The 27,107-nt window shown below is 40.5% G+C and overlaps 1 protein-coding gene across 42 annotated transcripts; it reads left to right on the top strand.

Annotated features, from left to right (window-relative positions):
- Positions 1-308: 308 nt before the first annotated feature.
- Positions 309-26,094, top strand: DDX4 (DEAD-box helicase 4). Of its 42 annotated transcripts, none has more exons than XM_086866922.1 (22): positions 309-850; positions 1,325-1,388; positions 1,664-1,738; positions 3,296-3,361; positions 3,567-3,647; positions 3,864-3,941; positions 4,147-4,224; positions 4,433-4,513; positions 8,188-8,262; positions 9,264-9,341; positions 9,549-9,629; positions 9,975-10,055; positions 11,609-11,751; positions 12,818-12,970; positions 14,316-14,470; positions 16,973-17,102; positions 18,735-18,901; positions 21,464-21,609; positions 22,393-22,492; positions 23,520-23,790; positions 23,932-24,012; positions 25,785-26,094. In XM_086866922.1, the coding sequence occupies exons 1-22, from the start codon at positions 788-790 to the stop codon at positions 25,863-25,865; spliced, it is 2,328 nt and encodes a 775-aa protein (XP_086723048.1). In that variant the 5' UTR covers positions 309-787; the 3' UTR covers positions 25,866-26,094. The 42 variants fall into 42 exon arrangements, with proteins under 42 accessions (XP_086723048.1, XP_086723047.1, XP_086723045.1 ...); XM_086866921.1 differs by having other exon boundaries at positions 9,264-9,347; XM_086866919.1 differs by having other exon boundaries at positions 4,147-4,230.
- Positions 26,095-27,107: the final 1,013 nt, after the last annotated feature.

The following is a 27,107-nucleotide window of genomic DNA, read 5'->3' as shown; positions in this document are numbered from 1 at the left end:
TTGCTACTAATTTTAGTAGATTAATTGAACTGATAGGAGTGCAATCTATATTCTCCTCTACTCCAGCATCACATCCAGAGCCAGACACCTTTCTTATATTTGACAAGTCTATTATAACAACAGCGGGGAAAAGGTGTTGTTCTTAATTTTGAGTTGTTCAGAGAGTTAATTTTGTTTCCTTTCGTTTTTAAAACATGTAACCACTATAACACTTTATTTTTTTTTTTTAAATTCCAGAGAAAGCACACGTCCCGTTGGGTATTACCCTAATGCTCGGGAGAGGTGTGCGCGGTTAAATGGCTCCTGCGCCAGGTGCGGCTCGGCGGCTCCCGGCCCGCCGGGCCTCGGCAGCGCCGTTCCCGCCGCAGCGCCACGTGAGGGGCCGGGGCGCGCCCGCGGAGCCCGGCCGCGACCCGCGCTCATTGGCTGCCGGGAGCGACACGTGACGTGGCGGCAGCGGCACGTGCGGCCGTATTGCGGTCTGTCGGCGGTAGCCGCCATCTTCTTTCGGTGCGCAGTTTTGTGGACTGTAGGAACGAGGTAGGAGAGGGCCTCCGCGTTCCCCTTAGGGAAGCGAGCTGCATTTCCGCGGGAGGACCCCCATCTCCTCCATCCCCACCAGCGCAGCGCGCGGGTAGGGCGCGCTCACCCGCGCCCGCAGGTATCGGCGGCGCCCCTGTCAGCGAGTATCGGTGCGGGGCGCCATCTTCTCTTTGGCGGTAGCCTCCGGAGCCTGGCGGCTGCTGGTGTGTTCTGACTCCTGCAAGCAGGTCTGGCGGAGCGCAGCATGATCGAAGAAGACTGGAATGCAGAGATAGGGGACGAGGCGTTGCTCAGATCCCTTGAGAAGGTATGAGTGGGAGGGGCAGCTGTGGCGATGGAGTGTGTTTGCTGCTTTTCCCTTTCTTTTCTCCAACTCGTGTCCTTGCAGTCTGAATGGCTGCTGGGCAGTAGTGTCCCCTGTTCCCGTAATTTTTGGAAACATGGTAGGCAGCCGTAGGAGTTCACTGTTGCTGAACTGAGTTTTTTTTTCTGTGCTAGAAATTTACTTGCTGCTGTTTTATTTAGTGGTTGTTGTAAATTTAAGTGTTATTGATGTGACAGCTGTGTATAATGTGGTTTTTGGTAACATTCAGATGCAAACAGTATGCAAGTTAATGTACTGAAATGCGATAAACTGAAGCAAACAGAAGAGCCATGAGAGTTTGTATTTCAGGAGATGTAGAAGGCAACTTCTTTCAGTGCATGACTCAGTAGCTGTTTTTGTATTTATGTTCTTGGCTATGCCTAAAGTTATCATGATGTGTCTTTTTTCTTTCTCTAGGTTAGCTTGCTTGAGAGACCAAATGACCCCTCATCTGTTTTCAGTCCAAGTGTAGATTCCTTTGGTATGTGAAAGGCACTTTTGACTTTACTGATGTTCGGAATAGTTGGTCCCTTGAGCATTGTACACGATAAAAGGAAAATAGAGTATTATTGTGGCATGTTCATTGGACCTCTGTGGAATAGCAGCATCAAATTATATACAGAACATGAGGAGTGGACTTTGCTTTTAATTATCAAAGCTTCCTTATTTACTGCAATTCCATAGTAACATGTAATTAGTAGTGAGTTAAAGAGAGCTTTGAATTTTAACTTAATTATTTTTTTTATTTAATTACAGATACTGATGAATTTGTAAACACCCAGCATCAGCCAGTGAGTAGTTTTGGTAGAGGAAGGAATTTTGCAGCCAAAGGTAACGTCCAGTAGTGCTTGTATTTCTAACAGCTAGTTGTATATAGTGTATAAAATTTTGCTGTTCACCACTTTCAATCAGCAGGCAGGTTCAGCTCCATGGAAGTAGATCTCCATCATGCATGACCATGGCTTGGGAAGTCAAACACCATCATGCCAAATGCCCTTCTCTTCATCCTGCTTTCCCTGGCTTTATATGCTGAACTTGATGCCACGTGGGATGGGATCAGTTTTCCTGGCTTTGTCCCATCCCATCTTGTGCTCCCTCATCCCCCTTGCTGGTGTGGTGAGGAGTGGGAATGGCCCCAACTCAGTGTGAGGGCTGCTCAGCACTAGCTAAAAATAGCTCTGTATTATCAGTACTTTTTCCAACAAGTCCAGTGCACAGCCCTGTGCCAGCTGCTGTGAAGGAAGTTGTCCCTACCCCAATCAAACACAGCACAGCTTATTCTTTGAAAAAATTCTATACCGTTTCTGCATCCTTTTTGTTGAGCCCTGTTATCGTGGGTGAACGCTAGGCTTATTTTGTGCAGGTCACTAATGACAGGCAGTTCTGCTGTAGACTCTCCAGCAGCAATTATGAACTTTCAAGCTGTATTTATCGATACTTAGGATATTGTATATATACATCATATCATTTTATGTGTATATCATATCACGTCATATCATTTATATATGAGCCCTTAAGATACAATTTTTATGTCTCTGACTGATGTGGAAAAACTAAACTGACTGACATACCCACACCAGGCTTTGTGGAGAGGAGGCTACAGGTGCTGTGCTAGGAGAACTTGATGGTGTCCTGTACCAGATGATGCTTGTTGTTACAATATGATAGAACAGGTGTTGTGCTGAAGAATAAGGAGTAAATTATGATCTAAGCTGATTGTTTGGACCTTAGATGAATTGTGAAACTTAAGTCTAAAATGAGGAATACCTTTATTTTATGCATATGATTCAAATCTATGCATATGTTTATTTCCTTTCTCTTCCCATCAGGAGAGTGACTATGGAAAGGGATTAGAAATAAAAATACACTACATAATTCTCACTGCCAACTGAATAATTGTTCTGAGTAATGAAAAAATACAGCTGGGTAGATCTGAAAGACATGTTTTCACATCCTCACTACATGTCACGCAGCAGCTGGCATTCCCACCGTCCTCTGTAGTACCAGTTAAGAAAACTGTGAAGGGCCAAATCCTGTCAGTTGCCCTCGAACCAGAAGTCTGAACTGATGTGTGGCCTTAATGAAGAGTTGAGGTTAGTGGCTTGATTAGCATACACGGTTGTAAAGCCGAATACTTAAGGACCCAATGTTTGATTTACTTCTTGAAATTGTACAGGAGAGCAGTTCTGTTTTCTGTCAGACTTCTTGTCAAAAAGTACTTCCTGTCTTCATCTTTTTCATATGTTTAGGGAAAACACTGTTATATATTGAACTTCTTGTGAAGTCACCAAAGAAGGAATGAGAAGATCAAATACCAGATTTAAGGGGCTTGACTGGCACATGAAAATTAGGCAAACTTCGCTGATTTTGTATTATGCTGTACTGCAGGTTTTCAAGAAGGAAATGGAGAAGATGCCCTTCCACAAAACAGAGGGTTTAAAGGATTTGGACAAGGTGAGAGTAAGTTTTTGTATTGACTGGTTTGTATGATTGCAGGATGTACTGGTCCTTGTTTTCTGGCTTTGCCCATTCCCTGAGAACTAGCAGTCAAGATTGACAGCTTTGAAATGACTTCTGTTCTTCAGCCAGATAAAAGGCACCTGATCTGCTCATATAGAAATGGGCAAATTTGAGTGTGTGCTATGCTGTATTGTTGCAGGTTTTCATGAACGAAACGCTGTAGATGGTGCTAGTACACAGAACAGAGGGTTTAAAGGATTTCGTGGTGGCTTTGGGCAAGGTGAGAGTGAGTTGGATGGTTTGGGCCTCTTTTCATACAGAGTGGTTTGGTATGGGGTACGGGGTATGCTTGATCTTACTGGATTTGCTTGCTCCCTGAGAACTACCATTACAAGGGTGAAAGCAGTGAAATGGCTTTTTAAGTCATATAAGTAATGTTAGATCTGTACATGAAAATTGAGCAAACTACATTATTTTGTGCTATGCTGTACTGCAGGTATTCAAGAAGGAAATGGAGAAGATGCCCTTCCACAAAACAGAGGGTTTAAAGGATTTCGTGGTGGCTTTGGACAAGGTGAGGGTAAGTTGGTTGTATTAACTGGTTCCTATGATACCAGCATACACTGGTCAGTCTTTCTGGCTTTGCCCATCCCCTGAGAACTGTCAGTCAAGAGTGACAGCTTTGGAATGACTTCTGTTTTTCAGCCAGGTAAAAGGCACTTGATCTGCTTGTATAGAAGTGGACAAATTGAGTTACTGTGTGCTATGCTGTGCTGCAGGTGTTCAAGAAGGAAATGGAGAAGATGCCCTTCCACAAAACAGAGGGTTTAAAGGATTTCGTGGTGGCTCTGGACAAGGTGAGGGTAAGTTGGTTGTATTAACTGGTTCCTGTGATGCCAACATACACTGGTCATTCCTTCTGACTTTGCCCATCCCCTGAGAACTGTCAGTCAAGAGTGACAGCTTTGGAATGACCTCTGTTCTTCAGCCAGGTAAAAGGCACTTGGTCTACTCACGTAGAAGTGGACAAATTGAGTTACTGTGTGCTATGCTGTATTACTGCAGGTTTTCAAGAACGAAAAGCTGTAGATGGTGCTAGTACACAGAACAGAGGGTTTAAAGGATTTCGTGGTGGCTTTGGACAAGGTGAGAGCAAGTTAGATGGTTTGTTCTTCTTTTCAGGCAGAGTGGTTTGGTATGGGTACAGGATATGTTTGATGATCTTCCTGGATTTGTTTGCTTCCTGAGAGCTACTGCACAGAACTGAGAATTCCTACTACTGGTTCTGTTCTTCAGCTGTGTTGTGGCATATGAATGGTCTCTTTTAAAAGCAAGTATTATTGGATACAGGATAGGTTGGATCTAATGAAGAAGTTGTTGGGACTATTGCTCTGCTGATTTATTGGAGTCAATAGCTGGCTTTAGTTTGTAGTATTTCATGATATTAATGTGCATATGATTTAGAGGAACTGATCAAGCAGCTCCCTCCTCCCATCCCTCCACTTCATGCCAGCCGTTCAGGTGAGCTAGGGGCAGAATTTGGGCCGTTTGCATACAATTGAAAACACTCTGACCAGGAGTGGGCAAACTGGGGTATAGCATGGCAGGCAGTAGGAGTGCTGAAATGGCAGGGCAGTGAAGGTGTGGCACAACAGGGACTGGCATGCCCATTTATGTGGCAGTTTGCACAGGTGGGGCACAGCCATCCTCCTCGTGATAGGTTGAGTGTTAATATGTCAGTGTGGTATTTTGGCAGGTTTGTTGTTGTACTTGTTTGTTTGGGTTTGTGTCATTCCCCTTCTTCCCCCTCCACCCCCGCTTACTAGATCCAGTACTGATTTGCAAATGGTCAGAAGCAATTGCTGCTGTCAGCCAGGGTTTGCTAACCCAGACATAATTCCCCAAGAGGGAAACAGGTGTCCAGGCCACTGGCTGCAGTGAGTGTCTTGGCCTGGTGTTAGTACCAGAAGATGTTGCAAAAAAAAAAATCTGCCTGTGGTGTAAGCAGGTGAGTGATTTGATCTGTCTAGGGGCAGAGCTTAAGAGATGGAATGGTTGAGGAGTATTAGAGGTAGCAAAAGAGAAATAGACTAGGGGAGTTACACCCTTCCAACTCTTAAGAGAAGCTCAGCAGATGTCAGAGGAGCCCTGCCTCCTGCAGGGAGGAGGAGGAGACCTCCCTAGATGGGGTGGGAATCAAGTCCCTTCTTGGAAATCAAAATATTCCCTTGCCATTGCCTTCCCAGGTATCCTTATAGAATAGGAATGAGACCCTGGATCCAGTAGGTCAGGCAGATGAAAGAAAAAAATATCTCTGGAGGGTCTTCCAATTGCACTTTGTCAGATGGATCACAGCCTCAGGTATTTAGAAGAAAGGAAGGGTGATTGTAGTAGGTGGCTTGCTTATAAGGGGATCTGAGGACCCAGTAGACTGGACCTGGAACCACCTCACAGGAAAGTGCTGGATCCCTGGGGCCCGCTACAGGATATCACCAGGAGACTCCCTGAAGTAATTTGGCCCTCTGATTATTATCCACTGCTGGCTGTCCAGGTTCACAATGATGGAGTTGACAAGAGGGGCACCAGTTCAATTTAAAAGGACTTCAGGGCTCTGGGTCAATTGGTTCATGGGATAAGAGCACAGGTGATACCATGCTCAGTTCCTTCAGTAACAGGGATGAATGATGAACAGGAGAACCGATATTATCAATAACTGACTTAAGGGCTGGTGCCATCAGTGAATTTTGCTTTTTCTGATATGGGCCAGTTTTCACAGCCAGCAGCAGGCCTGTTTGAATCAAGTAGGCTCTGTCTAGGCCAGAGTTAGCAGAGCTGATTGAGTGGGCCTTAAAGTAGGTTTGAAGGGGGAAGGGATGACCAGGCTTTCCAGAGCAGGAGGCTAAGGGTGGTAAGCCAGAGTCAGCTGTGAGAGCCCAGCTGAAGTATGTGCGCACAAATGCGTGCTGCGTGGGTAATGAGGAGCTGAAAGCTGTTGTACAGAGGGAAAACTCTGATGTAGTAGCTGTCGCAGAAATGTGGTGAGATGACTCATACAGCTGGAGTGCTGCAGTGGATTTCTGCTTGCTCTTCGAAGGAACAGGCAAGGGAGAAGAGGTGGAGGAGTCACTTAGTGTATTAGAGAGGTCTCAACACTACAGAATTTAGGATTAGCAATGTTGAGGTTGAGTGCCTAAGGACAGGAATTGGTGGAGGGCCAGCAAGGCTGACATCCTGATGGGTGTCTTACAGACTGCCTAACCAGGATGAAGAGATAAGTGAATTACTCTGTAAGTGGCTGGAGGATGTTTCAAGATCACCAGCCCTTGTTCACGTAGGAGACTTTAACCTACCAAATAATCTGGTGGGAACTCAACGCTGTGGAGAGTGTGCAGTCTAGGAGGTTCTTGGAGTGTATGGAGAACAGCTTCTTACCGCATCTGGGGAAATACAGGCCTGTGAGCCTGCCCTTGGTGCCCAGCAAGATTATGGAACAGATCATCTTGAGTGTGATCATGTGGTGCATCTAATACAGCCAAGGGATCAGACGCAGCCAGCATGGATTTTGGAGGGGCATGTCCTGCCTGCTGAACTCAATCTCCTTTTATGGCCAAGTGACCCACCTGATGGATGAGAGGAATGCTCTGGAAGTTGTCTACCTGGACCTTAACAAAGCCTTTGACACTATTTCCCATAGCATATGCCTGGAAAAGCTGTCAGCCTATGGCTTGGACCGCATGCCTGGGTAAGAACTGGCTGGACAGCTGGGCCCAGAGAGTTGTGAACGGTGCTACGTCCAGTTGGTCACCAGTCACTCATCGTGTCCCCCAGGGATCTGTGTTTGGCCCAGTCCTGTTCAATACTTTTACTGATGATCTGGAAGTAATTTTGAGTACTATTAGCAAATTTGCAGATGACACTAAGTTGGGTGTGTGTGTTGATATGCTGGAGTGCAGGAAGGCTCTGCGGAGGGACCCAGACAGGCTGGATCATGGGTTGAATCCAGTGATACAAGGTCTGTTAAGTCCAAGTGCTGGCTCCTGCTCTTGGGTCACAGCAATGCCCTGCAGTGCTACAGGCTGAGGCAAAGTGGCTGGACAGCGGACAGGCAGAAAAGAGACCTGGGGGTACTGATTGACAGGCGGCTGAACGTGAACCAGTGGCCAGGAAGGCCAGTGTCATCCTGGTCTGGATCAGCAGTAGTGTGGCCAGCTGGGCCAGGAGAGTGATTGTGGTTGATTGGCACTGGTTAGGCTGTACCTTGACTACTGTGTCCAGTTTTGGGCCCCTCAGTTGAGGAAGGATCTTGAGATGCTGGAACAAGTCCAGAGAAGAGCAGCAGGGCTAGTGAAGGGTCCGGAGCACAGGTCCTATAGGGAGCAGTGGAGGGAGCTGGGGGTGTTTAGCCTGGAGAAAAGGAGGCTTAGGGAATACCTTACGTGCTGGTTTTGCACTTAGCATTCTCTACAACTGAACAGAGGTTGTAGCCAGGTGGCAATCAGCCTGTTTTCCCAGGCAGCCGGTGACAAGAGAAGAAGAAATAGTTGTAGGGTGCAGCAGGGGAGGTTTAGTCTGGACATCACAAAAAAGTTCCTCACAGAAAGGGTGATTAGTCATTGAAATGGGCTGCCCAGGGAGATAGTGGAGTTATTGTGCCTGGAGGTGTTCAGGAAGAGCCTGAACTTGGTACTCAGTGCCATGGTTTAATTGATGAGGTTGTGTTCACTCGTAGGTTAAACTTGGTGATCTCAAAGGTCTTTTCCAACCTAGTTGATTCTGTGATTTCTGTAATTATATACCCTATATGCACTGCACTGTTACAGGTGCTAGAGATGGACAAAGGGGTATACCTCAGTCTGGAGCTCTCAGAGAAAGTGGAAGTCTCGCAGATGGTGCAGGTGAGACTTTTTTAGTAGTGGGGATGAACAGATTTCCTCATTGGTGAGTTATGGCAATGTAGCTAATTATTAGCTTGATGAGGACTTTGAGCAGCCTGATTTTGTGTGTGGCAACCCTGCTTATAGCAGGGAGGTTTTAACTATGGGACCTTTAACCCAACCCAAACCATTCTATCATTATGTTTTCAAAAGTGCTCCTTGATATCTGAAGAACAATTGATTTGACACTATTTTTGGGTCAAGTAATGATTTTTCATAAGTGTTACAGTGGCATTATGCTAGTACTCATTGAGGACATAACACAGGTTATAATATTATATATTACATAAAATTTTACATAATTACATATAATATTACATAATACGTGGTAGCAGTTCTTTTTTATTAAAAGAAAAGCTGCTTTTTTACAAAGCCAGCACAGTTTTTTTTCTCCCAAAAATATTAGGACCATTTTCCTACATTTTGGGCTAATTGCATTATGGTAAGGGAGTGCTAGTCTTGTTAGACTAAGCAAGACTAAGCACCACTTAGATGCAGGGCACTGGTGACAAGCAGTTTTGGTGTAGACTCTTGAGCAGCAATTGTGAGGAAGCTGTATAGCTGTATTTAAAGACTGTTGTATTTATGGATACTTAGGATACTGTCTTTTGCAGTATCCTTTAAGATCTGGTTCTTATTTGTTGATGTGGAAAAACCAAAATGCCTGACATACTGGTATACACCAGGCGTTGGAGGAGAGGAGGCCACAGATGCTGTGCTAGGAGAACTTACTGGTGTCATCTACCAGATGATTCTCTTCGTTTTTACAGTATGATAGAGCAGCTGAATGCTTTCTGGCAAAAAAGTATTTTTTCATATATTTAGGAAAATCACTTTGTTATATTGTACTTTTCATATTAATAAAATAAGGACTGAGAAGAATAATTACCAGATAAAAGGTGCTTGACCTGCACATTAAAATTGGGCAAACTTTACTGATTGTGTGCTATGCCGTACTGCAGGTTTTCAAGAAGGAAATGGAGAAGATGCCCTTCCACAGAACAGAGGGTTTAAAGGATTTCGTGGTGGCTTTGGACAAGGTGAGAGTAAGTTGGTTGTATTAACTGGTTCCTGTGATGCCAACATACACTGGTCAGTCTTTCTGGCTTTGCCCATCCCCTGAGAACTGTCAGTCAAGAGTGACAGCTTTGAATGACCTCTGTTCTTCAGCCAGGTAAAAGGCACTTGGTCTACTCACGTAGAAGTGGACAAATTGAGTTACTGTGTGCTATGCTGTATTACTGCAGGTTTTCAAGAACGAAAAGCTGTAGATGGTGCTAGTACACAGAACAGAGGGTTTAAAGGATTTCGTGGTGGCTTTGGACAAGGTGAGAGCAAGTTAGATGGTTTGTTCTTCTTTTCAGGCAGAGTGGTTTGGTATGGGTACAGGATATGTTTGATGATCTTCCTGGATTTGTTTGCTTCCTGAGAGCTACTGCACAGAACTGAGAATTCCTACTACTGGTTCTGTTCTTCAGCTGTGTTGTGGCATATGAATGGTCTCTTTTAAAAGCAAGTATTATTGGATATAGTACAGGATAGGTTGGATCTAATGAAGAAGTTGTTGGGACTATTGCTCTGCTGATTTATTGGAGTCAATAGCTGGCTTTAGTTGTAGTATTTCACAGTACTCATTTTTTACCATGTATCTGCTACGTATCTGCTACTTACAGGTACAAAAGGTGGGCAGGGGGACATACCTCAGTCTGGAACTCCCAGTTCTAGAGAAAGAGGAACACTCACAGATGGTGCAGGTGAGATGTTTTAGTGGTGAACTGTACGAATTTCCTCATTGATGATTAATGACAAAGCAGTTACTTTTTAATTCTGAAAAATACTGTCTCTAATTTTTCTCGCTATTAAGAACCTTCTGCAAATGCTAGGTATATTGTATGCTTGTAAAAGACTGTAATTTATTTGAATTTTAGTTACTGGATTTTCAAAACTGTTGTGTTACGTAATATTTTTTCTTTGTCTTGGTGATGCTGGTCCAGTTAATGCACAGTCAAGTAGAGGCGCTAACCTCAGATTTGAAAGTAAGCCTTAAAGAACTTCTGAGTTTTGAAAGAGTTGATGTAGACTGTTGCCCTTCCGTACAGGGAAATATTTTATTTTCAGTGCAGACAAGTAAGGTGTATAGCTCTGACAGGCCACTTATTCCTGATTTAACTTTATTTTAGTGTTGAGGGTTTTTCTTGTCTGCTAGGGATTTTCTCCCCACAGTTCTGCGGTATTCTTTTGCCACTGATGCCTTCTGTACCTGGCTACATATGTTGTCCTACTTAAAGTGTAGTAATATGTTACTCACAGGAGTACTATAATTCACATTAACAGTGGGATTAAACCACTGTGATGGCCACGTAAAACATTTTGTGTGATAATTGTGAAAAAGCTTCTCATCATAGAAAACATGGCTAAATGGCTCTTTATTCGGAGAGTGACTTGCAGTGAAGCACTGTAACAGGTTGACTGGAGAGCTTGTGGATATCTCATCCCTTGAAGTGTTCAAGGCCACATCCAGTTGGGCTTTGAGCAGCATGGTCTAGTGGACCATGTCCATCCTGTGGCATGGGGGTTGGAAATGGATGATCTTTAAGGTTCCTTCCAACTCAGACCATTCTGGGATTCAGTGATTAGTATACATGTTCAGAAGTGATGCTTAATATCTGAAGAACAATTGATTTGCCTCTCTTTGACTCAGTTCAACTCAACTTTTTCAAATTTTTAGTTCAAATAATGATTTTTAGGAATTCTTCACAGAGGCAATGTGTTAGTGCTTATAGTGGACATAACTGCATCTTTCACACGCAATAGTAATTCCTTTTTCATGACGATAGTGTAAGGTCTTAGCATCTTAAAAACCAGTCTGGATTTTGGTATGCAACAATTGCATCTATTTGTATGGAATTTAATGAATAAAGAGAATTCTAAAGAAAGAATAATTTGTTGCAAGGGAAGCATGTCCTTCCTTGTGCCATAAGGGCATGTTTCTGTCCAGATGATAAAGAAGAGCCTAATTTAATTTTTGCAAGTACCTCTGGAAAGTGGGGTCCTTGAGCAGATGTGGACATGAATGCTTTATGAATCTGACTTCATTTAGAGGTAAATTGTAGGTCTCATAGTATAAAACTAAGTTTTATAAAATTAAGTAGAATGAGTATGAGTATGGAAATTTTTGCCTTCCTGAAAAAAAGGAGGGGAATCCAGTTGACAGCTCACTGAACTTGACTTCAGTAGCTTCATACTTAAAATTTTATTCTAACTTCTCTTTATATTGTTTATGAACTTAAGTGGTTGTATTCTTAAGGTCCAAAGGTGACTTACGTACCCCCTCCTCCACCTGATGATGAAGAAGCCATCTTTGCACGTTATCAGACAGGAATGAATTTCGACAAATATGATGAAAACGTTGTTGAAGTGTCAGGATTGGACCCTCCAGCAGCATTAATGGTTAGTGAACTGGTTATTCTCACAGTTTATGGTGAAGCATGATTTACAAGAATGTGTGGTGGGTTCAGTATTTGCAGCGAAGGAAAATACTAATAAAAGATACTGAATCTTGCAGATAGTGTGATGTTGGAAGGAGGTGCTCCCCGTTTGAATGATAAAAATTTGAATTCAGAATAACTAACTACATAAATAGTCCAGAGAAAGTAATACTGGATATATAGAAAGAACAATCATTAAATTGTGGAAGAGTACCAGTTCAGATACTGAAAGAAAGAGGTCTTTGGGAGCAGTTTCTGGGCAGGCTGCTATAGTTACCTTACTGAAGTCAGTTACTGGGGGATCTTAAAAATGTAAATGAAGACTTGTTGGGGTAGTAGTTGGACACAGGAGTGTTTTAAAAAGCCCTGTTTGTTCTCTCTGGTTGCAGTTCATTGTTTAACATAATAACTTAGTTTTTATCTATAATGCGTGGCCAGTGTTTAAAAAGAATAAAAGCTCTTTTTAGGGCTAATAATGAGAAGTGCAGCAGGGTTAGTAGAACCTGTGTTGGAAGAGTAGATCCAGAGGTGTTCTCCCCATCCATCTTGTGAAAGGTGTTCTCACTGAAGTTAAACTGATTTTTTTCACCTGTGTTGCTTTCTGGTCCTGACTAGAAGTGTTGTTTCAGCTGCCCTTACCGATTTTAGCACAGAGACCACGTATAACTCCCTTGTGAAATGAAGCTAAAGAGTTCCAGTTTTTTTTCATAGCGTGCTGTTTATTTACTTGCTTGAGTCCAGGTAAATGGCTTCCAAGCAGTTTTGTCTTAAAACTAGTAAGATCAGCTGAAAGCATTCAAAGCATTCACTGTCCTGCAGACAATGTTATTTGAATGGCATGAGCTTATTTTAGAGACCCTTGGGGCTTTCACCTTTAGGAGCCATGACAACCTAAATGACTGGTGAGACTGCCTCTGAAATTAATACTCTTTAGTATTTGGATGTCTGTATCCTACAGTAGACATTTTGGTTTTTAAACTTACCATCTGTGATTGTGTAATAACTGTTAATAATTTTTTCTCTTACAGAGTTTTGCAGACACTAACATGTGTCATACTTTAACTGTGAACATTGCTAAAGCTGGATACTCTAAACCTACTCCAGTACAGAAGTACAGCATTCCTATTATACTGGCAGGACGGGATTTAATGGCATGTGCCCAGACAGGGTCAGGAAAAACTGTAAGCATTTTGTGCAGTATTCTACTGAAAGTGTGTGACCGTGAGCTGTCAGGGGGATACCTCACTCTTCCACATGTCAGCATCCTTAACTGCTTGTTGTCCAGTAATTTCACTTGCACTGCAATGGCACCTGTGAGGCACAGATACAAATGATAACAGGGTTGTCAGGTTTAGTGTTTTGATACAGGAGGCCAGCCTTCGGAGATACAGCTGTGGATTCAGAAGTATAGGCAGGTAGTCTTAGAAACTGCTGATTAAAGGACCTCAGGAGTTAAAAGTAGGGACTTGTGTGTTGCGTGGGGTTTTGTCTTACTTAGTGGGGTTTTCTAATTTGGGTGTTTCGTTTTGTTGGTTGGTTGGTGGTTATTTTTGGTGGGTTGTTTTTGGTTTGTTTTTGTTTTTTCTTTTCTGTTTGTTTGTTTCTTTATTTTTCTATGCTGTGTGTATGAGTTTTGTGTGTGTTTTGGTTTTGTTTTTTTCTTTTCAAACTTATGCCGGAGTGTAACTGTGTTGTGCAGGTTTGTTGTACTTGGTTTGATGAAGTCTGATCTGCGCCAGTCTTGGTTTTAGGTGATTAGCTTTGCATGGAACAGTGTTGAGAGTTCATACTAAGTTGAAAATCGTTTCAGCTTTTTAAAACTCTCTAATGTACCCAAACCTAACCACTCATAGCTGGTGAATGGAAATGTTTGGTTATGAAATGTAGCTTTTTGCTATTCAGTTTAGTGTGAAATCCTAGTTTTGTTTTAATGTAGCTTATTAGTTACTTATTTTGAAAGACCCCTTCTGTTTGCAGAAGGGGAAATACTCAAAGCCTGTGCTCTAAATAGTCTGAATGCTTTTGGGACTGCTGTACAGATGCAAGTTTGTGGGTATCTAGTCTTACGTGGAAGTAAGTGTGCTGGTGTGGAGCTGTGTTGCAAACTGACCTGAAATTCTAGCAATCTGGGGAATGTTTGTACATAATTACTTTACAGACCTACTGATGATAACCTATAGCTTTTGAGTACACATTAAGGCTGGTTTTAGTCTTGGGTTACTTAATTACCAGGGTATGTCATCAGTGTATGGAACTGTATGGAGAGTTAGCCACTGCATGATTGTGTTCCTGCGTTACTAGAATGTTAAGATCCAGATACAATACTTCCATTGTGGTTAGCAAGGAGAAATAAGCTTAAATTAAAGTTCTGTTGTGCATTCAGATCAATCCTTTTGCGGTCTGATATCCTTGATCATTGTGTGCACTGTTATTCAAGCTTTAAGATTGATACACAGACTTTAATGTGATTGATGAAAGCTTTTAAGACTAAACAACCCAAATTCTGCTGTGTTTTTTTTCCCCCAGGCAGCCTTTCTTGTACCAGTTGTGGCCCAAATGATGAGGGATGGTGTAACTGCCAGTAGCTTTAAAGAGCAGCAAGAGCCGGAATGTATTATTACTGCCCCCACTAGAGAACTGGTAAATCAGATCTTCCTAGAAGCAAGAAAATTTGTGTATGGGTAAGCTCTTGCACTGTTGCCTGGTATTGATGATTGATTACTTTGCTTGAATCAGCAGTGCTTTGGTTTTTTTCATAAATACTTGCAGGTTTTTTTGTGCCAATCAAATTACAAACACTTGAGATTATGAGTTCAGATTATAGCACTGGTTAGCAGGTTTCTTACTATATGACTAGGGATTTAAGTGCCTAATCTTTCTGATGCTGTAGTGTGTGAATGGAAAGCTTAGTCCACTTCGAAGCAGAGGTGAGTATTCAGCTTATCACTGGTGAGAAAAGTGAGATTTCTTAAAAGATGTGTTACGAAAATTTTCCTGTCTGGAAAAAGTTTCTGACTGTCCAGGAGCCACTCCTGCAGTCACTTTGACACCACCTTAAACTGCTGGGATCAAAGTCCCTTTACAGCAGGTGGCTCTAGTGAGCTGTTGGCTGCTCTGCTTGACTTCATATACGCACCACTCAGAGTCAGATGAGGTTTCCTCACTGACTTGACCACAGGTTTCCCATAGCAGAATCTCAGGCCTGATTTCTTGAAGTAATTTCATTGTTTTGAAGAAGCATGCAACAGCTCAAGCAGCATGTCTCCTGAAGGGATCCCTGAACAGCGGAATCACTGACTTTTATATGCTCACAGTTTATGTACCTAATACTTTGAGGTCTTTTTACTGAGTTATTTGCTCCTGCGGTGTCTGAGTGTCAGGTAACATGGCTAGTGATGCAGGTCCTTGTGCCCTTTGTTAAGCAAAGAGTCAGTAACCGTTCATGGTCTCTTCCCTGGGCTCCAGCTATTTCTTGCCATCCAGAGGTCAGTCAGCAGCTTGCACTGCAGCTGCACACTGAGATACCTGCACTAGATATATTCAAATATAAAGAAACTTACTAGCTTGTCTTATGTAATTTATACTTGCTTTGCTTTCATATTGGTAAAATGGAGGTGAGTGTTACCAGTTTTAGTTAGCTTCCAGTGAGGGTTTCTAATTACTCTTACTTCCCTGTGTTTCTGGTCTTAGACAGGTGTGTCACAGCTCAGGGAAACTTTGAGCTCTCAAGATAGAACTAGATACCTAAACTTCTCATTAAGTGTTGTGTGAGAGTACATTTGTACTAGATTTGTCATTAACCTTTTTACTAAGTAATAGGTTTTACCAGTGTACAGAAGAGAAGTAAATCTATTGTATGTAGCAGTTTGTTACTGTTTGGAGGTGAAATGCAGAACATCATCGCTGCGGAATCTGATGGGATAAATCATACTTGCCTTTGTTCAAGCAAACTTACACTTGGAGGGTCTCTGCCTTCAGGAAGAATGATCATGTTTGCATATCCACTTAATAAATGCATTACTAAGAAGTTACAACTTTGTAACTGATTTGTTCATTATGCTATTTTAAACTATGTACAGATGATTTCACCGTAAAACAACATCAGAATCTAAAAAGTTTCTCTTACAGCTGGCCTGTAGGAAAAAATGAGAATGAGTTAAACAATATCAGGATATGAACCTGTAGTGTCTAAAGAAGAGTGCATGCATATTGATCAGTTGAGATTTATCATCTTAGGTTCTTGGATTTAATTCACAAATGGGAATATGAAATACGTATGTCTACTAATAGTGGATAAATACTGAAATTGTATGATTTCAGAGGGAATTTCTGTTCTTCACTGGAGCTTTCTGGAAAGTTTAGATTAGCTTTGGTAAAAATTCACCAGGTTTATCTGATCACCATTGTTGCATATGAAGTGGAATTAGTATCTTCAGTAAAAGATCATTTGAATTTGGGTGTGAAAATACTCATTGCATGTATGTAAAAACCTTAGCAGAAGGTGTTAAAAAGATGAGCTTGTAATACAAGGTGTTGTAAGATGAGCTACCCCATGACACCATGATTCAGAGCTTCATAGGGTTGTTCTTAGAGAAGTGGTTTTCTACAGCAGAGTATCTGATGTATCTCTAGTTGGCAGATATAACCAAAAAGCTTGGTGGGAAGAACACTGAGTAATCTTTGAGTGAATTTCCTGTCTAATCCTTGAGTCACACACTGTATGACCAGTGTGATTAGCTGTTTTATAAAGATGCCATTTATGTATTTATTATTTTTCCCTTTTAAGGTCTGCAAAAATTACTTTGAAGTTCTAGAGGCATATGTAGTGATGCATCTACTTTTTCTGAGCATGCTGTATAAAAGGGGACAAAGTCTTAGCACTGTTTTGACTTGTTAAAGTTAGTAGGTCTCAGTTGAAGAGACGGAAGAATGTATGTGAAATTGTGTTTGTTCCTAGCAAGCCACTTGAGCAGCCCCTGTTTTGTAGTGTGAGGGGGAGCTTTGAGCTTATTTTGAGTGAGTTTCTGGGTTTGAGCATTGTTTTTGGACCGAGCTATATGCTGAAGGAGTTAAACCACTCTTACATGGATTTGTGGTAGATCTGATTATTTTTTATGAACTTTAATGAAACAATACCATTTGCATACTTACACAATTAATCCAAACCTTTTTCTATATCATAGGACTTGTATAAGGCCTGTTGTGATCTATGGAGGTACACAAACAGACTATTCAATTCGTCAAGTAAAGCAAGGCTGTAATATACTGTGTGCCACTCCAGGAAGGCTTCTAGACATCATTGGAAGAGGAAAGGTGAGATCTTAACACTTCCTCTGAATTCCCTAAATACTCTTACCTAAAAGATAAAATACTGTTTTTCATTCTTTAAAATTAATAGAAGCAGAGATTGGTTTACAGCACTGAAATACAAGTGAGGTTTTCTTAGACTGTCTGAATTCCATGAGGTTTTTGAAGGAGCAGCCTGAGTCTAGATCTCTTGACTTCCTTTCAGAGACAGCTGGATGATATGACTGTAAATTAAAGTGGCTGCAGTGGTCATGGCAATAAAATTTATAGCTTAAATTCCTGGAACACCATCACTTTATTCTTCTGGCATGTTCTATATTGTATCTTCATTTGGTGTCCTGTTTGTTTTGCTACAGTGGCTTTTTTATCTGTCTGGCACTATATTTTCATGCTGATCCTGAGACACAAACTTTGAAGAATTTAGAATTTTAGAGAAGATTTTAACTAAGGATAAGCTTCACTGAAGCTAATTAAATAGATGGGCCTTGCTAAAAGTAGGAGTTAATAGTTAGCTATCCTGGATTTAAATAACTACTTGCCTGTCAACCTTATGTTTGCTCAGTTTAGCTTGTAATGAGAAACAGAGAATCTGCTAAGAGACTTCAAGAACACAGGACAGTTACATATCAGAAACTCATTGAAGACAGGAAACTGAGAGTCCAAGACAGGTTCATTTGTCACTTTGCACTGAAAAGGTAGAAGGGTCAGAACAAGGAAGAGCTGTATTTCTTCCTCCCTTCTATGACCCCTCCCCATAAAAAGACTACTGACCCTTTTCAAAGAACAAACTACACATGCTTAATTGCTTTTTGCTGATTAACATATGAAGCAGAGGGTGGGTGGTGACTGGATTATGAATATGTATTTGTATTCAATGCTTTTGTAAATAAAAGGCCTGTAATTGGTGCGGTGCATATTCAGGGGGCTACTCCTGTATTAGCATGGAGCTGCATAAACATACCGTTTCTGACTTCAAATGGTTAGACAGTCTTTGTCCATCACAGTTGGATATTGATACTATCCACATTTTAATAAAACAATATAAACCACAAAAAACTCCAGGTTATATAGTACTATATATGAATTTTTATTTTCCCCTGTCATTCTAAATTCATATTGAATTTTTTATATGTTAGAGTGGTGACTCAGTGCTGTTCACTAAACAAACTTAAGTTTGGAAAAACACTTGGTAGTAAGTTGGAGATCAGTTTTCTGCAGTTGTCAGGCTTTTAGTCAAAAGTGATAGTCTTGGTCAGCAGCAGTGACGTTCTAATATTCTTAGTAATGCTTTCTAACATAATTTTTTGCAGGGATAAAAAATTTTTTGAGAATGTTTGAGGGTTATGAGAGAATATTTCTAAAACTAGAGGCATAATTCCAAAATAGATGGCCTAAATTATAATTGGCTTCCATGCTCTGTGTTTACATTGTTGAACCAAGTTCTGAAGCACTGTGGTGTGTGAATTTGTGCAGATTGAAAGGCTAAGTAGAGATTGAAATATAAACAAATCATAGTACTTTTACTTTTTATTAACTTGAGAGAAATAAGTAAAAGGTGGATTTTGGTGGTTAGGGTATTCTGTAAGTGCATACTGTCAGAGAACCAATAGTGTTTTTCTTTGACTGAATTACTTGCAGATTGGTTTGCATAACGTGAAATACTTGGTACTAGATGAAGCAGACCGCATGCTTGATATGGGTTTTGGTGCAGATATGAAGAAGCTGGTATCTTTCCCAGACATGCCACAGAAAGACAAACGCCAAACACTAATGTTTAGTGCTACTTTTCCTGAGGAAGTACAGAGGTGAGTAGAATAAAAATAGAAATATATCTGAAGACATACTTGTATTGAACTAAATATCTGAAGAGTTAAAAACACTTATTTTTAAAAGCTTGAAAATACCAAAAGCTATAATAGTAATATTCGTTGCTTAATATAAGCAGGGACTCTAAAACATTAACTGCTTAATTTAGGTGGGGACTCCTAAGCAATTTAGAAAGCAGTCTGAAGGCTTTTAAACTGTGCTTCTGCAGAAGTCCTCGTGTTTCCTCTGTTGGTTTCTTGTTCCTCCCCCGCCACATCTGTGCAAGCTCTAAACCAATGATGTTGCTAGTAACACAGTCTTTGGCTAATGAGACATACCAGTTATTACTGCTCAACTTACCAGCATTTATGATAAACTATTCTTACTTATACGGATAATTGGTATTTTCTATTAGTAGTTTTAAAGCTTCTACAGCTTATAAGATATAGTTGATAGTTACAGTTGATGAGATAGGTTGATGACATATCTTATATATTTACTACTCGATACTTCTAAAGTTCCTCTCACTTAAGGGAACAAGTCTTTCACAGATGGTAAGTATAGTTGCTTATTAACAGAACAAAACAACTAATTCCCTGCAGGCAGATGGAAACTTTTTAGTATTTCTTCTGCTTTTTGAGACACCAGCATCTAAATACACATTGTTAAATCAGAATAGTCTCTTCAGTTGGAGAAGTGCAAATAATTTTGATGATTTATGTGGTAGGGATACTGTTAGAGTGTTGGCAATTCAGTGAGTCAAATCCTGACAACATCCTTTGGTCTCAGAAAATCTGAAACACCTTTTTTGAGGTTGGGAGAAAATACTTTTTAGTCATTCACAGTCCTGAATGAAAGAGGGGAATTGGCCGCTTTCTCCCATTCAGTCAGGTAGGGCTGACCACTTATGTGGAAAGATATCACCTTTTTTAAAGCAGGACTTGCCTGTTGTGGCTATGGTTCTTTGTCAAGATGTTTTTCATAGGGTTCTTTGTATGGAAAAATAACCTTCTAGTGAACTAAAAACGCTCTTGTTTGCTCAGCTGGCACATCAAACATTCAGATGATACCATGCACAAGTATAGTTTGTGTTCATTCAGTGTGTTTACCTTGTCAGTTTTTGGGTTTTTGTTTGTTTGTTTGGGAGTTTTTTGGTTGGGTTTTTTTTGTGTGTGGTATTTTTTTGTTTCAGCTTTTTTTTGTTGTTCTTGTAACCATCTGAAACTGAAATGACTAAAGGTACTGTTCACATTTTAGTGTGTGAAAACCTTTATTTTTTGGAGTCAGTTCATTACTGGATTTAATGCTTTTCTGCTGCTGAAGTGAGGAAATGATTTCCTCATACTCTGCTGCCAGGAGAGCTTTAAACAGTATACTGTCTTGGTAGTATTGGACACAAAGATGCTTTCTTTGGACCTGTTGGGTTCGGACTATCCTGCACTTCAGTTCAGTGAGTATAATCAGATTTAGTTTAACGTTTGGTTTTATACCTGGACTTGTTTCTGCTGTTACACAGACCTTTGACCTGATAGTTGAAACTTTCTGTACAAGTGAATTGAGAAAACCATGTGTTTTTCTAGTTGACTGGAGAGCAGTTTAGCATTTGGGGTTTTACATCTGCCACTGAAAGGCTGCGGTTTAATCTCAGCTGGCAGCTGAGTATCGAGCAGCTGCTCACCCTGGAAGGCTACTCCAGGGTCTCCCTGAAGTCTTGTCTTCCCTTAGAACAACCCCACCTCTTGTCAGTCTGTCGTCATAGCAGAGGTACTCCTTGTCTGTTTTAAGGTTAGTGGCCTCCATGAACTCATTCCAGCAGGTCCACATCTTTGTTATACTGAGGACCCCAGAGCTGAATGCAGGTGGGGTCTCACAATATCAGAGCAGAGGAGCAGCGTCCCCTCCCTTGCATTGCCGGCCACACTGCTTTGGATGCAGTCCAGGGCACAGTGGGTTTTCTGGGATGCAAGTGCACCTTGCTGGGTCATGTCCAGCCTCTCATCCACCAGCACCACCATGTCTTTCCCTCCAGGTCTGGTCTGGATCCAACCTCTGTCCAGCTTGTACTTGTCCTGCCCTATCAGCCTGTGTGAAAGGTTTCTCTGTCTTTTTTGTAACGCCCCTTTAGGTACTGGAAGGCTGCAAAAGGTCATTCCAGGCTTAATAATCCCCACTCCTCAACTCTCTGTTTGTCTTCAGAGGAGAGGAGTTCCAGCCCTCTGATCATCATTGTGGCCTCTCTGGATCTTAATCAACATGTCTGTCTTCTGGCTGAGGATGCCACAGCTGGATGCAGTACTCCATCTGAGGTCTTAGAGAGGCAGGAGTCCTTTGACCTGCTGGTCACACTTCATGCAGCCCAGGATGTGGTTTGTGTCCTGGACCCAAACTGCAGGCTCTTCTGGTTTTTAAAAAAATGTATATAAGACTACTTGTATTGTTCCTCACAAAACGGAGGATAAAAATATTTAAGGGTTGTTTAAACATAAATGGAAGTACATGCTTTTAAGGCAAAAACAATTGCATAATATGTTTCATGTTGCTCTGTTATGTCTCTTTTTCAGGCTAGCTGGTGAATTTTTGAAAACTGACTTTTTATTTGTTGTTGTTGGACATGTGGGTGGAGCATGCAGTGATGTTCAGCAGAATATTCTTCAAGTTTCTCAGTATTTCAAGAGGGATAAACTGATAGAAATTCTACACAGCATAGGTAACTTTGCTTACTGCCAGTTGTTCACCAGGGAAGTCAAAATTTCTTGGTTTTAAACTTGCCTTTAAAAGGTCATGGTTGTATGATTTTATTGTGTGTTGCATGCTTTGCAACACTGTTGATGAAGCTTCAAGCAGAACTTGGGGAGCGGTGGGTTTTTAGGCTTATTTGTGTAGGCACTTCATAGAGTCCTAGGATAGTTTGGGTTGGAAGGGACCAGTATTTGTTAATGATTCATCTCTACTAGCAGACAACCTTCCTAGATGGGTTTCTACTTTACATGATCAGTTACAATATTTCAGCATTTTGGGGTATTATCCCAAGATTACAGATATGTTAAGATTGTGTGAATGTTTGGGCCTGTATTTTAGTAGTATCTGGGATTTTTCAATGTTTGTTCCGTATGTCTTAAGTTTTAATGCTGAAGACTGAATGTGAGTTCGGAATTAAAAAATAGTCTGTGGATTCTTGCTGTTCAGCACTCAGGATAATGTGCTGCTTTGAGCCACATGCTGTAGAAGGGGAATGCATGCCTGTCACAGGGAACAGTGTTTTTATTGAGTAGAAAAACAATGTATGTTTCTTCACTCAGTTTCTGTATTGATACAGAAATTGACGGATTGAATTTAATTAGCTCAGAATAGGCAAGAATTACAGTCATACTTCAAAGAATGTTAAAAATTTATGCCTGTATGAGATGCTAATACAGATAAGTGCCACACTAAACAGTGAAAATGCATCATGTTTCAAACTGCAGTGACTTTAAACTTCTGTTCAACATAGGTAATGAACGAACTCTGGTCTTTGTGGACACAAAGAAAAAAGCAGACTTCATTGCATGCTTTCTTTGTCAAGAAAACATACCAGCTACTAGTATCCATGGGTAAGTATTTTTAAAGTGAAAGTCATGTGTGTTCTGTAAGAAGCTTCTATTGAGCACTCGCATTTGGCCGTATCTGCATAGTTTAGCTTGCCATGTGTTCTGATACAGGCAAGAATATCAAGGTTTAAGAAAGGCTAAAATGGTCTTAGCATGATGCAGGATGTTTGTGCATATATCCTGTGGCTGTTGGATTTGTAGGTGTGTGAAAGCCACACAGCTTTTGAGAAGATCTGGCCTTCCGATCCTAGCGAGCCTAAATAGCAGCCCCCCTGTGTGGGAGGAGGTTCTTAATACATTTATGTAGAATTATTATACTGTGAATTGAAGTATACATAGAATAACTGGTTCAATGAAAGCTGTTAAACTGTCATGAATGTTACTGGTTTCTGATTAATTTTACCTTTTTGAGTTGAAGTTAGGATAGTTACTCTTCTCTGGAGTAGTGGTTATACCAGGCTTCACTAAATATCCCACGTTAAGATCCTAAAGAGCACTAGTTAGCTTTCTAATTTGTTTTCTTACTTGGACAGTGAAGAACACAAGTGAAATCCTGAACCATTGTAGCTCAGTCATGATAAACAGAAGACAAGTTCTGTACTGTTGACTGCCCACAGGTTTTTTTACTATATCTGAAAAATGGCCTGTGCAGGAGTCTGTGTAGACTGTCTTTGCTGTTCTGTCTCCCTGCTACAAAGCTGTAGGAAAAGCACTTGTAATCAATTAAGCAAGTGCATTTTCTTAAGAGAGGCAGTGAGTTTTATGCATGATTATCTCCATTTCTTTTAAAAAAACCCCTCAGTTTCTCTACAGACTTAAGTTCAAACAGTTGCTTTGTCTTGCTGCTCCTCAGTAAAAAATTCAGAAAACCTAAACTGGGTGGTGTATGAGTTGTTTGGGTCTTCTTATGTTTTGAATTAATTTCCCACCCCGCCAGAGCTTCTTCCCATGAAACATGGCATTTAAATTGTGTCTTAAATAATACTGTAGATTTTAGAGACATCCATTCTAACCCTTGCTTTCTTTATAGAGATAGAGAACAGAGAGAGAGAGAAATAGCTCTTCGGGATTTTCGTTCTGGAAAATGTCCAGTTCTTGTGGCAACCTCAGTGGCAGCAAGAGGTCTAGACATTGAAAGCGTTCAGCATGTTATTAATTTTGATCTTCCTTCCACCATTGAAGAGTATGTACACCGAATTGGACGAACTGGTCGTTGCGGAAATACAGGGAAAGCGGTTGGCTTCTTTGATAACAATTCTGATGGTCATCTTGCACAGCCTCTAATTAAAGTGCTTTCAGATGTAAGTTTCAAATCTTGGTGCTTAACTTTTTCTGTTAAGATTTCACTTAAATGTACTGAGCAACTTGGGTACAGTTACGGAAATCTTAATCTGAATTGGTAAAGCAGTCAGAGTCTCTGAATGGATATTCTAATTGCATAGGCTCAGCAGGAAGTTCCTGTTTGGCTGACGGAAATTGCATTTGAGTCTGAAGGAGGACGACTCCCAGTTCATACCCAGAAGGTAGGTCTGGAAATTAACTGAAAGTCTTGGCTGTTGGAACTTTGTCTTGATTTAAAACTGTCTTTAGTGGAATGTGACCAGAGTAATGCCATTGAAACTGTTCTGACTGTAATTGCATTCCTTTTCTTAGTTGTGTATCATCAAAGAATTCAGTATTACTGAAACTAGTTTCAGACAAGTGCTTGACTTGGGTTCTTACAGTGTGGCCCCTTACTAGATGCCATAGTCTTGATTATAAAGTCAGGATTCCTCTGGAAGAAAACATTCATGCAAACATACATAGAATCTGTAGTTCAGAAATTTCTCTGCTTCACATGGAGGATGGGAGCAAATAGTTGCTGATAATATAGTTGCTGCTCGTTATGAATCACCCAGTCAAAAAACTCATTTGACTGAAAACTTCAGCTAATTATAATTACATAAATGTCCTAGTCTGGTCTATGTCAACATCCTAAATGTTGGTGACGAGGACAAGCCTTCTAGTCTTACTGATTTTAGGATTTAAATTCTATGCTTATGTCTGTTTGAAAGACTTTCCTTTATGTCTTGATTCCATAAGAATTTCATCACATCTCAGTTGCTTCCAACAACAAATGTACTTTCTTTGAGACCATAGTAGAAATAATTGTTCTCAGTGCCTAAACAATGTCTGAAGCTTCAGTTCAAGCTCAGACCTTCCTTTCATTATCTTTTCCCATACCATAGTTGTTGAAAGCATTGGGTGGTTGGTTGTTTTTACATGGCTGGCTAGTCCACTTACTAAATCTGAGTAATTTTTCTAGGGGGCCTTCATGAGGTCTGTTACACAAATGTCACTTCCTTCTCAAACTTGCACCCTCACATTAACAGCTGTTGTGAATGTTTGTGTACACTTACATTTTCTTGCAGAGTAATTCTTGACTAGTAGATCTTTTTTGTATATTCTAGTTCAAGGACACTTTATTTTTGCTTTTTTACTGAATTGCTTTCAGAGGTGGATCTCACTAGATGGTTTCCAAATGCAAGTCTTCAGTCTTTGTGTCTCCCAGCATTTCATGAAATCCATCATTTCTAGGTCCAAGTCTGTCCATGTCCTTTATGACCTCTGAGTTACCAAATCTGACTATGACTATTTGACCATTATAGAATAGATTTTTGTGAAATCTGTCTGCTTGGATTGGGAATATTGCCCTTAATATCGCATATACATACAGTGCACCAACTCCTTGAGTTTTGTAGATTGTGAGGTTTTAATTATTATGAGACCTTCTCATGTCAGTCTGACAGAAACTCTTTAATTTGTAATTGGCTCAATTTTTCAAGAAAATTCCATCTGATAATCAAATGATGAATTTGAAAGAGGAATCTTTGGAAGTTCTTAGGTGATTATTTTGAGGAGTCTTAGAGATAACTGAGCTTTATTATTTTTCCAAAGGAAAATAATTTTATTGGGAAGTAATGCAGACAGTCATTCTTAAGTATATAGTGGAGAAGGAAGTTTCTTTCCTCACAATTTTATGAACTGATTTGTGTTTGGTAAGAAAAGAAGTTGGGATGTGAACTCTGGGAAGTGTTATTCCCACATGTGATAAAATCTGAGGTTGATTAAACTGCGGTAATTTCACACCAGGGTCAAAAAACCTTGTATAAAGAAGATTAATAATGAAAACTTTGAGTGTTCTGATTATCTTGCGATAGATGCATGCAGAAAGCTAAAATTGTTTTGTGGTGACTTACCATTAAATGATTGAAAGCATTAATAATTCTAAACTAAGACTTACTGTGTTTCCTAGAATTACAGAGGCAGAGGCAGTGTGAATGCAGGAGAAGTAAGGATGGAGTGTTCTGCAAGAGAAATCGAGTCATGGGATTAAACTACTTCATACCAAACTAGTTTGTACTCTGTTGTGCTGTAAGTGAGATGTTGCATGAGAAAGTAATCTTGTGAAGGCCTAGTTTGGGAAGGAGCTTTATGTAAGGGTTCACCTAAACTTTGTTCCTTTATTTGTAACATGTCAGTTAAAAAGTTTGAATCTTGTGTTATGATGATGTAAGGATTTGTTAAACAGCTCTTAAGCAGTTAATAAAAGTTTGAGATATGCACTTTGATTGTTGTCTCTGTATCAGCTATATGTCATTGCAGTTTTATGAACTTTGACATGTGTGGAACATTTGCATCTGCATGTGGAACTAAAGGTCAGTGGCTACACCCTCAACTTAGTGAAAATAAAGGGTTTTTTACAGAGATGTCTTCAGAGGGGGATGGAGCCCTGTGTTGCATCTATTAGAATGTTTTTAGCTTTGACTGACATATCTGCTATCTGTTATGAAAAAGCTTGCTTTAGAAGAAACTTGGTGCCTTATATCCAAAACTTTTCCCAGGCTTGCAAAAGCTGTAGGAGGTAAGCAGTCACTAACAGTCATAGATTTCTGTAAAGTTGCTTTTTCATTGAATTTTTTTTTCCTTACCAATCCAGTATGCTACAAAGATGGATTTTCATTGGGTCCCCAAGGAAAAGGGCAAGGTCATGACATTTTGTAGTATCTTGCACAGCTGAGTAAGCTTACAGGCTTCTCATGGCTTGCTATTTAATACACAGTGCTGAACACCGTATCTTGTACAGTCTTTCCACTAAATCCAGGGAAATAATACTTCTGACGTCTGCTTACAGAACTGGAGTCTTAGTACCCAAGTTAGTGAGAATCAGAACTGACAGGGCAATACTAGGGGATCTCTCATGGTGAAGAAGTAGGCTGTCAAAGATGCTTGCATGAATATCTTTGCAAAACTATTTGCTTAAATATCTACTCAGAGAAATACAGTTATTTTTGTAGGCTGTAATTTTACTGCTATATAGTATGCAAAAAGAGTGAAGTCTTTATTGTGTACTTGGAAGTGAGCTGAAAGGACAGTATACTTAAATTGCAAATCATAAATAGTGGATGTATTTAAGTGTGATGTTAATAACTCAGAGCAAAATATTCTGGGCAGTATGACTAATTTTCCTGAGAAATATCTTTTAACATCTTTGCATAGATTCTGAATTTCATATAAATTGAGGGTGCTTTTGGATGTCTGTCTGCAGTAAGTGCAGGTGAGCTGTAAGTGTTGGAAG

This window comes from Cyanistes caeruleus, chromosome Z, assembly GCF_971803275.1.
Source record: "Cyanistes caeruleus chromosome Z, bCyaCae1.hap1.1, whole genome shotgun sequence".
In the NCBI taxonomy this organism is placed as follows: domain Eukaryota; kingdom Metazoa; phylum Chordata; class Aves; order Passeriformes; family Paridae; genus Cyanistes; species Cyanistes caeruleus.
Note: the sequence above shows the minus strand (reverse complement) of the source record. Positions and strands in the feature narration are given on the sequence as shown.